The sequence below is a fragment of the Plectropomus leopardus genome, chromosome 15, assembly GCF_026936395.1.
Source record: "Plectropomus leopardus strain MGB_pleo_1.0 chromosome 15, ASM2693639v1, whole genome shotgun sequence".
Taxonomy (NCBI): Eukaryota; Metazoa; Chordata; class Actinopteri; order Perciformes; family Serranidae; genus Plectropomus; species Plectropomus leopardus.
Window position 1 is genome coordinate 6,976,775 of NC_142190.1, and position 18,338 is coordinate 6,995,112.

An 18,338-nucleotide genomic window follows, 5' to 3' on the forward strand; every position below is an offset into this window, starting at 1 on the left:
GTGTGTGTGTGTGTGTGTGTGTGTAAGAGAGAGAGAGAGTGTGTAAATGAATGAGTGACCGCTTCCATAAAAGATAAAAATAACTTTTGGCTCAGAAAATCCAACAATTACTTACTCCACAGGACTTCAAAATAATGTCCAAAATGTGAAAAATTCAGGATATTTTATGGCAGAGAATGCTCTTAACTCTGGTTATAATAAAGTTTTAATGTGACGCTCTATGAACTTGTTTTTTCTTGTATTAACATTTATATTTTGTGTTACATTTCGATGCAGATAAATTTATACATCAATTGAATAACAAAAAATAAATATAATAATTATTAATTATATTATAATAATCTGAGGGGGTTGATTTTAATGAATTTTAAGGCCTACTATTTTAAAAACTAAATTTAAGATATTTAAAGACATTTTAAGGTCCTGCAGACACCCTGCTGTACTTTTATTAGAACTGCTATGTATATACTTATTTCCGTTAATGTCATTCTTTCGGAAATTGATTACACCGGCCCAACCTAATGAGCAAGAAGAAACAAACTGATACAGAAACAATCACAGCATATATTTTATTTGAGTGAACATTGAATTTATATAAAGCCAGACCCATTCTGTCAAAAAAAACTCAAAAAAATAATACTCCCCGCTTAAAACCTCCATCATAGAAATTCATAGTGAACAAGCGTAAAAGGTTATAGACAGCAATAATACACCAAAGTGCAAATAAGTGGAAATTTACAAAAAATATTTATAGATTTTCCTCTCCTGTCAGACTGCCACACAGATGTCAGTTAATAAGTGTTTAAAGATCAGAAAGATGAAATGTTTTGAGTGATCTGCATCTCGATAGAAGTGGGGCACAAATAACCCCTTTAAAAACCTACATGAGGTTTTTTTTTTTTAGTAGAGGATCTAATATTTTGGCCTTTAAATGAAAAAAAATAATGTATAAAGTGTCACCAAAAAAACAAGCTGATAAACTAAAAGTCAGAGAGAACATGTTTTAAACACAGGTTTTAAATGAGATCAGGAGGAATGATGCCAACTGGCCAAAACCCTGATAAATGTCCAACATTTTCTTCATTTGATGAGTGTAACAGTGCTTTCGTTTTGTTCAACATGAGACGGAAACATAAAGACAAACAGAACTGATTCAGTCAAACACAGACAGACAGACTGCACGGTCAGGGACAGTTGGAGAGAAAGAGGGTGCAGACTGTGAAAAAAGTTGATAATTTTGTATTCCTTTTGAGCTACCTTAAACCTTAAAAAAATATGTGGGTTTTATGATTTGGGCCTCAGTGCAGATTGGAGATCTTTATTTTTGGAGTGTGAGGATAACACAGAGTTCAGCAAACAATGTGAAACTCTACAACCTAAAAAAATAAAAAATAAAATAAACAAAATAAAATAAAAAATACGTTCAAGATCGACTTTCTAGCCTTTTCTGGAGCTTTCAACAGGGCAAAGATGAAACAGGCTCAAGATGCTCAATCAGAGAGGGCATCAAAGACATTTTTTCCCCCATAATTTTTAAAGGAATAGTACACTCCAAAACAGCTTTACTTGTGTATAACATTCACCTCTCTCGGCTCTCTATGGTCCCCGAAAAAGTTTTTTCTTTTAAGGATCATTTTTGGGGCTTTTCTTTTTGCCTTTATTTGATAGGGCTGAGAACAGAATTGAACCTGCGACCGCTGCAGTGAGGACGTAGCCTCTGTATGTACGTCTAACGTCGGATATTTACCAAAACATATCTTCAGTGTAACTAATGACAACACAATCTGTACGCTTACAGTTCGCAATGAACTTTTCAGATAGCGTGACGTGACGTTTTCTTGTCACTGTGTACACAAAACACAAATGCCACACGTGAAGATTGCAGTCTTATTCTGACCGACTGTTTTCTTGCTCTGCTGTCAGTTATGACTGATGAAACACTTTCTGAAAATTGCTGTGTATCACCATCCAAGTGTGCATGCATGTGCAATTCTAATTCTAATAATCCAAAAATGCTTTGTTTAGCAACAGTTCAGTGAAAATAGTTTTGTTCGGTCTTCCATGAGCCCGTGAATGGATACAAGAAACTTGGATAAAGGTGCACAGGAATCCTCAGAAAGTTTTCAGACATTTGATGAGCTTCTTTATCGTTTTTCAGCCTCTGTAAAGTCTGTTTGCACTTATGCTTTTTTTTCATCCTTAACACCACTCAATAAAAGCCCTTTTCTGGGACCATAAAGAGCCGAGGGAGGTGAGTACTACATATGTTAAGTGGGGAAACTATTCCTTTAATCAGAGCTCAAATTGTTCATCATGAAGATAAAATAACGGTTAAGGGAATTAATATTTAGGCAAATACAGGAGAGTTGCCAGTGTGATTGAATCAAAGCGCTAGTTAACAGCTCAAATTAAAACATTTTAAGAAAAAAATAAAACATGCCAGCGTGAGGATTAAATACTTTAAGCAGGAATGGTGAGTAGCATCACTCAACACAGAGTCAAATAAACAGATAAATCAGATCAAAAATAAAAAGCAGAGAAATAATTAGAAAATAGCTAAAACTCTGCAAAAACTTAAAACATAAAATTTGCAAGTATAGTTCTAAAACCAACTTTTACAACACAAACACGATGACACTGTTGAACTAGAAAACAATCAATGGAAACCCTTGTGGACATTTTAAAGGCTGGACAGTTCATGTAACACTGAACAGACTCTGCTATGCTATGACGTGACACTGGCGTGATCAGCTGAGAGCGAGACGTTCTTTAAAGAAAAATTCATCATGAACAAAGCGCTCATTTTCAACACTCACCTAAAGTTCTAAAAATACCACTTGAGATACTAAGAAACTGTTTTTGACCCTTGAATATGATGTTGCCACTTGCTGTGCTGAGCTTCCTGGAAATTTTATTATCTAATTTAGTTTAGTTTTCATAAATATAAACCAGGCCGAATATCACAACAGCACTTACATTCACAACAATGTGCAAAGTTACACACGAAGCAACTTGTTGAGCATGAAATAAACTTCTACATCCATCTTGATGGATAATTTTGTGCATTCATTTGTATCTCATCTTGATTAATTTTCATTCATATTTTTGCATCAAATGTAAATTTCTGTTGTGATTCTATTATAACGTATTGGCGGGCAGAAACCAGTTTAAATAGCGTCATCACTAATATGGGGACATTTGAAAATGCTGGTAAGGTGTAACGCCACTATTTTTCAACCTAGACCTTTATTTTGTTTTGTGCCTAACAAGCAACAATTTTATGCATTTATATCTATATAAAATTGTTAATCCTATTAGTCACTTAGACACAAAAACATGTGGAAATAGGGTCCAGGTTGAAATATACCAGTTTCCCTTCAACAAGTCAAACAGGCTTTTCACACTGACATTTTACTTTTTGCATGCGTGTCGTTCATGCTGCAAAGCTAAATCAATAAATGATTTCCATTATATAAACATAGAGAACTGTTTTCCATTAATCATTTGTTTATCCAAAAAACGCAATTATTGAAATAAAACAAAATAACATGAAATAAAGTTAAAAAAAAAAACCAGGGAAAAATGCACCAGAATTTCCCAAAGATTACATTTTTGAATTCCTTGTTTTGTCTGACCAAGAGTCCAAAAATTGAAATATCTGAATTACTTATTAAGCAAAACACAGAAAATTAGTAAATCATTATATTTCAGTTTAGCAATGAAACTGTTGGTGATTAACCTTAATCGTTTCACTCAAACCATTACAAAAATCTCTTTTTCATCCCTCTCTTTTTTGATCCCTCTCTTTTTTTCCCATCCCTCTCTTTTCAAACTAAAAAAATTTATAATCATTATCATCCGGTTACAAGCTGGCCATGCTTTCTCAAACATGGTTGAACTGATCTCAGCATGTGAGAGCCTTTTTTGTTTCCTCAGTGTGGATGAAACAGAAAAAAACACAATGACATGTTTTCACCTTGACTCTATTCCTATGATTACCTCCTGCACTCAGACTAACTCTTTACTCAACAAGCTGATTAAACTTCAAATAAGCCTGATCAGAACCTGCACACAGTCTATAGGACGATAAATAATTAAATAGATGAATGAATTGTAGGTTGCAGATATTGTCATACTTTGCTGTACTCGAGTACTATGCAGAACTGCTAACAGACGATTTAAGTGGCTCAGGAAAGCATGACCGCTGAGGTAACACCGAACATATCTCCTCACAAATGCACTGAAATGTACAAAAACAGCTTTTTATATTTTAACTGAAATATTGAGAACTGTAATCAAAATCTGTAGACAGTAACTAAAAGACACCCCATCATGTTGCTCCTCTGTGGTCAGAGGAGCAGCAATAAGAACAGGTGATCAACCTAAAGCGTAAGGCTGCAGCAGTGCCACTCTCTCAGGACACTCTCTCAAACACGGGACAATCAGTATTTGGAGATAATTCGCAGCATGTGGAAAGATTACTGTTCGGATATTGTTAAGAGAATTAAAAAATCAAGTTGTTTAAAATGCATTTGGTTTGTTTTAGAGATGTTATTCGTTTAATTAAAGTCTGTTATCAATTCCAAACTACACTACACTTTTCAGCAAAGAGTTTCTCCAGACAACCAAATTTTATGCAGACCCCCGAGTAGCTGCAAACAAAATCTCTTTTAAGAATTATCTACAAATAAATGAAACCCAGTTTGGTAGAAATACATTTTGGCACAAAAACACGCCTCCTCCTTTCATGCCATGACTTATCTAAAACGAGGAACACAACAGTAAGAATAGCGCAACAAGGCATCATATGTGCACCTGGACACGACAGGATAAAATACATCCACCTCTCTGTGAGTCTGTACAACAATTTACATTATGTACTGGATAATAATTATAATATAGTTATTAGCTTCCAATACAGCAGCAGACTGGAGGTGAGCAAAACAAAACAGAGATGTCTACAGCAAAATAAACATTCATCAGGAGTGACTGATCTGGATTGAACATTTCCTTAAAGTTAAAGAAATAAAATAAAAAGGAAGGAAAAGATCCTCTTTTGGTTGTGAATAAATGGGAGAAATGTTTTTCCCTTTTATCATAAGAGGCTTTGGTTCAGATTTTTGATATTTTCAAGTAAAACTTCAGTAGATGTTTAAGATATTCAGAGTTTGTGTTGTCTGGAAATTGCTTCGCCTGACAAACAATAAATAGCAAAAAAGTTTTTTTTCCTACAAGTTTAAAATTTATATAGAAAAAGGGGATTTTTCCGACTCATTAAGAGATTCAAAATTGCATTTCAGAGGCTGGGTGGCACCTTTTATCCACACGTTAATGTACCAGAGATAACAACATATCTCCGAGTGTCACTTTCCAAACATTTTTAATTTGGTTAACAACTAATCAGTCCCTCCAGGATGTCGCAATCGCAACTGTCAGTTTCTTAATTCTGCTCTCTCTGTCAAACAACCTGTAACAGTCAGTCTGCTATTTGTACCACTCTTCCATGCAATTCTTCAACATTCAGCAGTAAAATCTGAGCACATTTCATGCAGTGCCAGCGCATTTAAAATACAGGGTTCCTACACTTCAATCAGTTTAAAATTCCATAATATTTTCTTCTTTTTTTAAAACCTCCACAAAATGTGCATGTGTGAGCTGACATTCTGCAATTCCTCGGCTTATTAACAAAAGAAATTACAATGTTTTTCTTCGCAGGAATCCTGAGCAAACAATCCTCTTGGTTTAAGAAAGGCCAAAGTTCACAAGATTCAACTCACCCCATCCGCGGCGGTGAACTCTGTCTTTCCCATCAGCTTGAGGATAATAAACCTAGTCTTCCAGACTTTCAGTCATCTGCTACAACCAAATATTTAGCTGCCTGGGGAGTGTCGGAGGTGGCTGACGGTGAGTGTAATCACCAAAGCAACGGTCCTTAAAACAGTACGAGAACATAACCAGTGACAATAAATAAAACACATTGCAAATTCAGAAGAGAAATCAACATAAGATTTGGATGAGCATGGACAGGTGGGTAATATCGTATCATTGGTATGAATTTGTAGGGAGTGTGATTATACTGGTGCCAAAACTCCAGGTGCTGCCGTGCTCACACCCCACTTATGCCCAACACAGTCTAACAGACCAGTGAAGTCCCACTTCATGCTCCCATTAAAACGGGAGCTTCTTCAGCTGCTCGAAGGTGATGAAGAACTGAGACGTGTGTTAAGGAGAGAGTCACAATTTATAACAGTAAACAAACTGAAGCTGCTCAGAAAAACTCTCCACATTTTTTCTAAGCACCATAAATGATCAGAAGTCTGATTTTCAACCTTTGTAGATTTTAAAGGATACAATGATGTTCCAAGGTCCCAGCCGCAGCCAGTTAGGCCAGAATCCCTTATAGAGAGCGAAGAAGCCCTCGTTCTTCCACGTCTGCATCACTCCGTCAAGTGTTCCTTTGTACATGGGGCTCCCCGACAAAACTCGCTGGTTCATCATACGGGTCCTGACCACGTCCACAGGGTTGGAAGCCAGCGCGCCCGCCAAGCCACACGTGAAACTTGAACTGTGCACACATACAGACATGAAGGTTATCAAAGTGGGAGTCGTCCACCTCTACAAAAAATACAGATAAACAAAAGCAGTGCACTGCAGCCACAGACATAATATAGGATCAGAATAAAACTTACATAAAATGTGTCAAAATTGTGTCTCCCATGACGCCAGAGCGAAGGAGGTGCTTCTTTGTTATGTCATAAACAGGAAGTTCAACTCCGACAACAATGGCTGCTCGCTGCGCTGTGGGGATGACACCCTGAGACAGAAAATAAGTCTGATCGTAAAACTAGGTCAGAGAGATAAACAATGAGCTTAAAATCGCCCAAAAGCTCGGTAAAGCCGAGGAGAGCGTCAGATTCAGGTGATCATTTGCTGCAAGGTCTCAGTTTCAACACACACACACTTTCAGCACACACCTTCATGTCTGTATGTCACAAACATGAGTTTATGTTTTGTATTACGACAATTTTAGCCATGAAGTCAAAAAAATGTACATCTTATGTGAGACTCCTCTCCACATACATGCATAAGGCAGATACACATGCCTAAACATCCAGCACTCACTCTCCAAAGCCCTCTGGTGCCCTCCGTCTGGTAGATGTTGATGAAGTTGGACATCATGCTGCCTTGCAGAAGACTGCCCTGCGCCTGCATTCTGATCTGGAACAAAAACAGACACACACACACACACACACACACACACACACACACACACACACAAATTTACAACCCAGCACTTCACTCTGAATTCAGATTTAAGGGCTCATTTTAAGCAGCTGTAGGAATAAAGCCACTCTACTATTCAAAACAATTAATCAATCACAAAAAAATACCAAAAAAAATATCAATACATTTCCTGTTGAATCATCACTCATTTCTACAGAAATCAGCAGTATATCTTAACAATTTTTACAATTTACAAGCTGAATCATTATTCTTGGCACAAAAAGACATAACATTTAGACCATGTGACACTGAACCCGACACCCAGGAAAGTCTGATTTGGTTGATTTTTAGGGACTGTGATCAGGTAGCAGTGGATGACTGGCTGGTCTTGATGTTGATTAATAATAAGCAGTTTAGTTTGAACCTCGTCCCCAAACATAAAGAATCACCTTGAGGACGTCAGTGGGGTTGGCCAGAGAAGAGGACAGGACTCCAGACACGACACCACAGAAGACGTTGATGACCATCGTCTCGTCTGGCAGGGAAAAGACAAGAAATGATATGGATTAACACACATAAAAAGCAACCAAAAACACACAAGCTGATTCAGATTAGGCTTTAATTTAAAAAGTATAAATAAAAGTATAAAAGTATAAAGTACAGATTTCTACAGGGGTGATATGTTATTACTGTAGATCATAACATTGTCATGCATGCGCTCCACTTTAACAACTGGTGTCTCATTTTCAAATAGGGTTGCAGACGGTCTTTATATTTCTGGGAATTTCCTAGAAAAGTTAATTATGGTCTACTGCTTAGAGCTCCCTACAGGTATGCAGAATTTAGGTCACAGAGAGAGTTTTGTGAGAATTTAAGAAATCATCATGTATACTTTCTTTTTACATGTTCATATTTTTTCTCACCACAATGTTGGAGCTGACTGTATACATAAAACCTTCAAACAGTCGCAACTTTCTCACATTGGTCTCTCTCTGATGATGTGTCAAACTCCACCCGCCAGGCACTCCAAGCAGATCAAAACCAGAATACACACTCTGTAAATTCGCTTTAAATAAACAGGAACTAGAGTTAGCAATTAGCCTCGGCACAGTTTGTTAGCAAGTAGTGGCTCTCGTTAGTAGAAACTCAGCATGGTGTCTGAGAAGAAGGAGAAGGAGAAGGAGAAGGAGGAGGAGGAGGAGGAGGAGGAGGAGGAGACGGACTGAGTTTAGAACAGTAGTTACAGTGATCCTTGACCAAATAGTGTGGCGGTCCTCGCGCCGCTCATTTTTTTGGGCAGGTGAAACGGGCGTTCGATCCCACCACAACCACAGGGCAAACCAAAGCCTGTATCAAAACAAGCATTGAGAACACAGTGGCACCATTGTGGCAGAAGGCATGCAGCGTGGAGAGGCACAACATTCAACAGAAACAAAAAAAGAGCTTTTGAGCTTTTTGTGTTTTGGCAGTTGATGTACCATACCAGATTATATCTCAGAACTAATTTGCATCTGCTGTCGCTCGGCAGGTCAAAACAAATACACAGCGCAATGACTTGATAATTGTACAAGATCTTGTACAAGTTGTACAAGAAGAAGAGACAAGAAGACACAAGACAGACAATACAACATAAAACTACATAAAAAGAGCACATCACTTAAAAAACACAGATTAAAACATTACACATAATAGTGCACCGCAAGTGAATGCTTGTCAAACTGCAACAAGTTATAAAATCCAGAGTTTAAGGTCAGTGAGCAGCATTTAACTGTCTTTTCAAGGTGGTTCTGATTTGAGTTTTTAATACTGTCTTTAAACTCCACAGCAAAGATCTTAAAATAAAGACATTACAACACACACAGAATGGTGAGCGTGAAAATGAGGATTATTCCAACGACAAAATAACTGATACCTGGACCGTAGCAGGATCACTGCTGAAGGTTGTGATAATGACGTCAAGTAATCGTTATTTAAGACATACCTGAATAAAGTGAATATTACATTGAAATAATAATCGAGGGTTGCCTAAAATTCTCTCTGTTACTTCTAAAACAGACATCTTTGAATGAAACAAACCGTATCCGGTAAGATATGAAGCATTTTAACTTTTACTGAAAAAGATGAGACACTAAAATTGAAGTTACTGCACTTTGCATTTGCATTATCTATAAGAGCTGTTTACAGTAATACAAAGGCACAGTGCATTAACTACAATTTATGTGCATTCTTTAAGGTCATAGGGTAAATCCTTAATCGTGGCTTTTTGGCATAAATAATACTTTATGAATACCTATTCAATAAGTGCATTACCACTTTTCTACCGATAATACATTTGACTGAATAGTTAAAAAACTTTACACTAGTTTCAGTGTTAGTGTAATGGCAGTGGTTAGCCTTTGTAGGGCAGTGTAGTCCGGCATATAAACCCCAGTGAATAATTTTGTGCAAATGAAGTGTAAGGTAGTGAGCTTCAGAGGTGCTGGTAGGTTAGCTGCTTCTCCCAATGTTAAGCAAATTATTATATTTTCAAAAAAAAAAAACAACTGAACAACTCCTTTCAGATAAGTCCTAACAAATGACAGAAATAAAACATCCAGCTTCACTCTTTCATTCCCTTCAATCACTCAGATCTGGTCTCCTGTCTTGATCTACTCTATTATTCAGAGTTTCTATCTTATGTGCACTAATTGGCCATTAAATATTGAGAGGAACAGAAGGACAGATGGGGAGAGAAGAGGGGGAAAAAAAACAACAAAGCGGAAGAAAGCGAACAAAGAGAGACGGTGAAAGTTGGAGGGACCAGTCAATGGGGAAAGACAAATTACAAATAAAAAAGCAGATGCAGAGGGAATGGAGGAAGAGCCTGTGGTCACAAACTTCCTGCTCCAGAAAACATGCTGGCACCAGACAATTGCTGATAAATGTATTGCACATATGGCTGATAACTCAAGTGGTTCTCTATGTCTCTTTATATTCCAAATTTCTTATTGCCATATGTACAACAATTACAATGAAGATCTTAGATCTCAGCCTCCCTAACAATGCTCATTAATTATGCATTAAAATAAAGCAAGTAAAAATGGGAATCTAATAGGGGTAGGGGATAAACTCAATGCAGCACAGTATCGTGGAAATTTGTTTGGCCATATTATATAGGTACATGAATGCCAGTTAATATTTTCTTTATTACAGAAATAATAAATAATACTGCAAATACAAACTGAACCTTTGGTAGCCATCTAGAATAATAAAACCTATTGCTTTTTCGGTCCACTAGATACAGGTTGCCGCAATAAACTCAATTGAAAAATTTCACCATTAAAACTTCCAGCTTATTAGATAAAACAGATATTGACAAAGTTTCTCTTAGGGGATTAACAGTTGAACAAAGGTAATAAATCACAATATATGTCACGGCAATACTTAAAATTTAATATTGCAATATTATTATATTGTGACTAAAGCATCATGATAATATCCTAAGACAAAAAAAATGCAGAAAATAAAATATGAGATTAAAATATAACATGTACATAGTATGAACAATTTTTTTTCTTCACATTTTTAGAATTAATGCATGTTAAAAATACAAATGGTTGTGATGGGACAAACTTATGATTTACTGCACAACAGCAAACAGTGTTAATTACATAGCTATTGTTCATGGAAACAAAAATCACATGGGAATGACCTATAATTAACTGCCCTAGTTTAAAGCTGCACATAACCATTATTCATTGATCAGTCTGTTGGTTATTTTTTTCAAATAATCACTGAGTCATTGTGCTATGTCCTCACTCTAAAATGTCATGTCTTGATTGATATTCAATGTAAAAAACAATATTGCGTTTCCCAAAAAAGGCAGGTAAGCTGAGAAGCTGAACGTGGAACATGTTTGGCATTTTTTTCTTCAAACATGATTATTACAATCACTAATAAAAGTATCTCTTTTAGCTCTGAATAAATCAAGTTTATTTCCTTGCATCTCACTGTGACACTTTTCAAGAGGCTACTTTTGCACACACTTCAGTCACGCTGAAGTTTTGACAGATTTAAAGCACTTCACTGAGCAGCAATCCTGTCGTCTCTTTGGGTTCTGAATGACGGAAGATTTCCATTTCAATTAAATATATAGAATGTTTGCGCTCCATATGAGATCGATGTCAGACAGGAGGGAAAAGGCACTCTGGAGCACTTACAGCTGCAGTGTGAATGTAGTCTGACTCACGCTCTCAATTTCCCTCAACTCTCCCGTTGCCTCTCTCTCTGTCTCCTCTCCTCCCTCTCCATCCATCCATCTATTCCTTCCTTCCTAGAAGCTCTTTGTCTCTTATTTAGCTTGCAAATTAGTGCCGGCAGGTTAACGCACTCAATGTGCTTCCAGGCGGGTCAACACGGGTTTGTCACGACACATCCAACCCTTTTCTGGCGGATATGGGGTCGTACAGCCATACACTCAAAGGCACATACAGTTTTACTGCTGCATACTACTTTGATTGTGGTAAAACTTGCAACTCCTATTATATCCATTTCTGCAATGCCAACAGAAGAAACTTACTACCTGCTGAGTGACACCAAAGCACCCCACCTGACTGCAAAACACCCTAATGTATCATAAGAGGAGAGTGGAGCAAGGGGCTTTTACCGTTTAAGGCGAAAAAAGATATTTGAAGTCCAACAGAAGGTGCGAGGATTACAGAATCTCGGGATGAGAAATAAGAAAAAGCAACATGCAATAAGCAGAGCCAGAATATTTTTGACTTCTAAAGTTGGAGAAAACATACTAAAAAAGATTTTTGAAGGACAAAAAGATTTAAGCATTGTTTTAGAAACATTACCTTTAAATGTGTCTTCTTTTTATTCAATATAACACACATGAAACCAGCACCACTCTAGCAGTCTGTTGAATTAGTTTACTGTCCAATAAATACGATATGCATTATATATTTAAAATACTTTGGTCAGTGGAATTTGACTGCAGCTTAGGTTGAGCTTGAGTCCTGTTAAAAAAACATTTCACTGCTGAAAAGATGGTCTTTTCATAAAACTGGATGGTTTGTGACATAGAAAGACAAGAAAAACTCGGTTTTACATGACTGGAGAAAACTGAGAATAAGGACTGTGGCATTTGCTTTTGCTCAAGTACCAGAATGCACTGCAACACGCTGGACCAAAAAACGCTCCTGCTGGTGGGTGGTTTAATGTGATTTTGTCCGTTTTGACACAGGAAAGTATAAGGCAGCCAGCTTGTAACTAATGATCTTAAATTGCTGTTAAACTGTAAGATAAAATGTGTTTCTGAAAACAGTTGAGGCGAGAAATATGGAACATATTTACAGAGTCTTGGCACAATAAAGCCATCAGCTGAAGATACACTGCATTTGGGCCTTTACTATTCTGAACTTTTACCACTGTACGACTCTCTAGTAAGTAGAAGTAGTATTCAACAGTATTCAACAGTATTCTTATTATACTTCACTGTAGGCATGGCATCAGTTAACCGTATAAAATGCAAATTTACGTAAATGTTCCCAGCTGTTTAGGAGTTGTTTCTAATCTAACTCAGTTGGCTAAAAGGAGTTTTACATATTGTGGTGCTGGAGGACTAACTGGGGTTTCTGGTTGGGTTTGTAATCAATGGCTGTAATCAATGCTTAAAGAACAAGCGTGTTTTGTAGGAAACTGCATGAGCCTTAAACCAGTCAAAGCCACAATGCAGATATGACCTGAGTTCGACTTGTTTAATGCTTTCAAGGTTGCATGAGATCTGTGACATAAAAGAAAATTGCACTAACCTGGAAAACTTGTATTGAAAATATTCACAGCAGTTCTACGAATGCTAGGCATGGTTTGATACAATTTAAAGTTACAAAAAAAATTTAAAGATGCATGTTTGTTTGTGCACTGGCTGTTCTGTTGGTGTTTTTTATTGTACTCTTAAGCGCTTTATAAAATCAATAAATAGATGTTAAAAAAACTTGGCTATAAGTGTAGAGTTTGAGGATGAAAAAGTTCATAAAAAGCGGTTAACAGTAGGGCTGTTAGAATTATGCCAGTCGAATCAGATTAGGCTGTTCAATACGAATAGTCAATGATTTTTTTTGTTTTCCATGTGAAGTTTTGAAGTCTGAACGGGCTCCATGGGATGTTCAGTGTAACAGTGACATTCACGGTGCAAGCAACGGATTGCAAATGCACAGCAGCATTTTTTGCAACACTCAGCATCAACAAAAGACAGACACTTTGTCCTATTAACTTGCTGTGAGCTGTAAATTCACAACTTCTTCACCTTACAGTGCAGTCTCCCTCTCTCTCTCCGTGCCTCTGCCTCTGTTCGCAGCTGCAAAGATTATTGTAAAAGTCAACAGCGCTCGCTCCTCACCAAAATCCGGGGACCAAAACCTCTCCAAGAGTAAAATGCACAGAAAAAAACATCTACTTGACTTGAAGCAATCTCTGTCAAATGAGGATCTCGGGCTGATTTTTTGAATCTCCGACTTTCAAGGGGCAACTCTAGTTAAGAGAGACGTAGGAGACAGGACGTTAAAGGCAGAAATGGTCAACACTCACCTTCTGGTTGACTGACAAACAGCCTCTTCAGAGAGTTGTAGGTTCCTATCTTGATTGTCCCATAAGAGGCTTGTCTCAACAGTGCAGGAGAAATTCTGAGAAGAAAGGCAATATATGTTATTAATCTTTATCCTGGGGATAAACTGAAGGCAGGTGCAGGAGGAGGAGAAGAAGTGCGAATCATGTACTTCCCTAACCTGACTGTGTTCATGTGGCTTAGGATGCAAATCAACAAAATGTCACTCTTATAGAGGAGCATGAAATCCTGGATTATTGTTGCAAAAAATCTTAATAATCGTAGACAAAAACCCCTTGAATCACACATTCTGCTTGATAAGTCAAAGAGAAGCACAATGAAATATATTTCCTGTCCCGCTGGGCTTCTTTCAAGTTGGATTCAGCAATATCACAGTTCAACCACCCACAAAGTGTAACAGCACTGTGTGCAAAGCTTATTACTGCATATCATATTGAGCACATGCTGTTTCCATCAGCATGGAGCATGTCGCCAGCTTGTAGCAAAAAGAAGTAACTAGATTTACTTAGCAGGTGTTTAACTGAAAGCTCTCTCTCCTGGGAACAGAGGGGCATCTGGGGCTACATTCACTACTTCCTGGAACTGAGAGCTCCGACTGCTGCAAGCCAAAAGAAATCCTTTTGAGCTCTTCCCAGAAATTACTCCATAAAATTACAGTTGAATCCTACTTTAAATCCTTCAATAAAGCTCTGTCTGTAAGGTAAACTGTGAAAAGTAAGTGGGAACGCTTTTCTGTAGCTTTATTATTCTTTTTTTTTTTTTTTTAGATATTATTATAGTTTTAAGCAAAGGGAAGAGATATCTGATAAAGTGGTCCAGAGCAGATTGCGCAGGGATGATCCATGTTGTGCAGATTAAATTAATTTAATCCCATTACACAATTAATGCTGTATCACAACCTATTTCATTCTCATCTGACAGGCGCATCAACTCAGCAGTGGAGAAGGGCTGATATCCGTTTTTGCCGGTCCAGTGCTTTGTCACTATGTCACGGTCTGACAATTATAAAAGTAGCATAAGTGACAGTAGCTGTGTTTGTTTACTTTTTGGGCTGATGAGGGGAGACATTTACTTATTTTTTTAAATTTATTTTTATCTAACCCATATTTAACCAGGTAGGGTTAGGGTTGAGATCAACTATCTCTTTTTCAGGGGCGACCTGGCCGAGGCAGCAGCATGACGAAAGTCACAAAAAGTTATAAAAACATAAGATAAGATGTACGGTAGACATGTGGAAATTTAAAATACCTACGCACTATGACAAGCACCAACTGATTCACTCACCCTTGTACTTGTGAGAGCTACATTGAAGAGTTATTCTATTAAAAAGACTAAAACTGCACTAATATGGCAACATTTTGGATTTGAAGCCAGTGAAAGAGGTGTCCTTACTGGCTGCAAGCGTGTGAGCTGAACTTTCGTTGGACGCTTTGTTATTACTGTTATCTGCCACTCTCTTTGAAAGTGCTGCAGTAGAAGAGGACTGGTTGATTCATACAGTTGAAATGGATGCATTTTAATACAAAACCTCATTTCACTATAAAAACCTAAACACAGTGTCAGCAGGCTGGAGGGAGATCACTGGGAAGATGAATGTTCCTGTTAAGGAATATGACTGTCGCTAAAAACAAGCTAGGCTAACATAACTTGCTGTCGGCTACACTTTTATGTAATTTCCAGTAAATTTCACAATATAAAACATGTTTTCTGATTTAAAAAGTAATACTACACATGTATATGTACAAATGGTCTGATCTCAAGTGCACGGCTGATATTTACTGTTTTGTTTTTTGGCTTTTTTTTTTTTACATGAAGTAACAGAGGTGCATATTTTATGGATTCATTTTTGACAGAGAGCTCCAGTGTTATGTGATGCTATGTGATCCCGAGACACTCGCTTTCTGTTGTGATACGGTGTCATAATGTTCCACTCACTGACTGCTAAATCATAGGGGAAAAATTTGGTCAACTGGTCTGTTCCTGTGTTTTGGCTTAATATCAAACCAGTTTGAACATTTTTTCATCAGCCCAATCCTACTGAACAGCACTGATGATGTAAGACTGTTACTGTGGGCTACTGATGGCACCCATTTTCACATGGTCTTTTTAATGCCAACAAAGTAATGGTCCAGTAAATACAGCAGTAATTTGTCTCTACTTAGTGTTAAATTGACAAATAATTCAAAATGTTTGCCACATTGCGACATATAGGCATCACACATAGAAATCTGTATATTCAGATTGTTGTGATTATGGATTGGTTTCCTGTGAGGACCGTGAAGGACTAAGAAAGCACACTGGAATAATTAATCCAAAGCATATGAGCTATAATAAAAATGATTGAGTTTTTCTGAATTCGGCCCTCGACCATCACACACTCTCTGTTGACTGTGCTCCAATGCAGCATGCACTTGATCTGATCTTGAAAAATAAGCTGTGGTGCCCAAATTGTGTGTAAACATAACATATCATGTTTATACAGTGCCTAAATAAAAACACATTCCGTACCCAGAATAGAGCGCTCGGATGCCCTCCTCCTTGCCAATCCTGAAGAGGGCATGAAACATGCCCCTGTAGCGCACCTCCGTGTACTGGGACTGACCCTGGACCTGCAGCCTGGTCTTAGTCAGGTCGATGGGAAATGTCCCTAAGGATTAAAATTATGAGAATAATATCAAGAATGATAAAGATCAACTGAATAAGTGTAGTTATAGAGACAATTAAGCATTCAAGATATTTTGTGCCCTTCTCAATTTCATACTGCTCAGTAACCCCAGTTTCCATTCATCATTTCATTATTACATTTACATTTTATTACATTTGATTCAGAGCACAATATATGTTATAATAAAATAAAGATAAAAATAAAAACACAACTTAACCTGCTTGCCAAATTATAGCTCCTTTTCAGGTGCTGGAAATGGCAGAGAGAACTGAAACAGATATTTAGTGCTAACACAAAAGTTACTCTCTCTAGTAACAAATTATTTTTATAGGTAGGAATTGGTTTATAACTTTTGAGAGAAGTAACTAGTAGAGGTGATTAATACTAATTCTCAGTACCTTGCACAACACTGGTTGCAATTAAGTCCTCACAACCTCAAATTTAAGGCCTAATATTTATAAAATTAAAACATTTTGACCCACAGATATCCAGTGTACAACACAAGAGTATAAACCACATGATAGTAAAACATCAATACAAGCTATACAAAAATAACTTTTTTAAATTTTTGGTAATTATAATATCTGAGGGGTGCAAACTGGGTCTAACTGACTTACTATGAATATTGCTGTTTGTGCAAATATGCAAATATATATATATATATATATATATATATATATTTAAGCACTGCTGGCGTAAACAATAACGTGACTAAATTCTAACTTTGTGAATTATCTGTAGTTGCAGGACAGCAAATGTTGCGTGCAAAAAAAGGTTTGATATGTATTCGGCTGGATGCATCGTTCCCTTTATGAAACCACCATCACTTAGCAGGTGCTGATGCAGAATTATCTCGTGGCTGCAAATGCATGTAATTTAAAAGACATTTAGCTACATGTTCTGCCATAGCAATACAATGAATTAAGACCAACAATATGCATGGGTCTGCATGTCCCGGTACATCACGTAGCCTACCGAATTCTGCGACAATCGAGGCCATCCCTCCGTAGATGAACGGCTTCCAGTTCAAGTTTGCCATCTCCGTGGCGGCGGCTGCTTCCACCTGCTGCAGCCCCGCTAAAAATAACAACAAGCAGCCCAGACAGAGGTCAACACAGTGATGCAACCTCAGACAATACAACATGGCGATAAACATTTGAGATCTAAACGAGGCTACAGATCAACGAGGCTCCTCAGCATCAGCATCCCAGCATACTGCGCCGGAAAGAGACGCCCTGTGAGGAGTACCGAGGAGAGAGGTATCGTATTTGTTGTGAGGGTCGCAATTGGCTGTGAGGTACGTCAATCAAATTTTGAAGCAATCTGATTGGCTGGTACGCTGGGGAGGCGAACCCTGACTGACAGCTCGGTGGCAGCAACAGTGTAACGGGAATTAAATTAAGTTATTTATAATCGTTAATGGTTGTCATATGATCACGCCAATTTATAAACAGTATATAAATCAGAAACTTTAGCTTCAAAGTAAAAATTTAAAATGTACAAAATTTTAATTTAGTACACAGAGATGGCCGTCCCAACTGTTAATGACGTTTCCCTCGAAGCAGATGGCTCCTGCTAGGCTAACTGCTAGTCGGCTAACACTTGTGGAAATTACTAGCCAGCTTGTTAGCGAGTTTACCAGTTAGCGACCGTTACAGTCAGTCAAAATGTCACGTACCTTTAGTGTCGGTAAAATCAGAGGACTGCTACTTCACTTGGTCTGCCATGACTTTGAATACACGCGTGGCTTGACTTTAATAAAGTGCAAGCAGAAAACTTCTTGCCCGCTGTTAGCTTTCCATTTCAGCTAATGTCAAACACACCAGAAACACACTTCTTCTT

At 37.6% G+C, this 18,338-nt stretch overlaps 1 protein-coding gene across 2 annotated transcripts; it reads right to left on the reverse strand.

Annotated features, from left to right (window-relative positions):
* Nucleotides 1-555: 555 nt before the first annotated feature.
* slc25a14 (solute carrier family 25 member 14) lies at nucleotides 556-18,327 on the reverse strand. 2 transcript variants are annotated; one of them, XM_042498813.2, is made up of 9 exons: nucleotides 18,175-18,327; nucleotides 17,472-17,573; nucleotides 16,340-16,478; nucleotides 13,795-13,889; nucleotides 7,674-7,759; nucleotides 7,123-7,218; nucleotides 6,690-6,814; nucleotides 6,352-6,565; nucleotides 556-6,210 (listed from the first exon to the last, which is right to left on the reverse strand). In XM_042498813.2, exons 2-9 carry the CDS (start codon nucleotides 17,533-17,535, stop codon nucleotides 6,169-6,171), a joined length of 861 nt encoding a protein of 286 aa, XP_042354747.1. In that variant the 5' UTR covers nucleotides 17,536-17,573; nucleotides 18,175-18,327; the 3' UTR covers nucleotides 556-6,168. The 2 variants fall into 2 exon arrangements, with proteins under 2 accessions (XP_042354747.1, XP_042354746.1); XM_042498812.2 differs by lacking the exon at nucleotides 18,175-18,327 and having other exon boundaries at nucleotides 17,472-17,724.
* Between the last annotated feature and the right edge of the window lie 11 nt (nucleotides 18,328-18,338).

Coding starts and splice junctions, on each gene's coding strand:
- slc25a14 (XM_042498812.2), bottom strand. CDS start 17,652: ATGTTTATCGCCATGTTGTATTGTCTGAGGTTGCATCACTGTGTTGAC. Junction 6,566..6,689: donor ACAATTTTGACACATTTTAT/GTAAGTTTTATT, acceptor ATGTGTGCACAG/TTCAAGTTTCACGTGTGGCT. Junction 6,211..6,351: donor TGGGACCTTGGAACATCATT/GTATCCTTTAAA, acceptor CACACGTCTCAG/TTCTTCATCACCTTCGAGCA.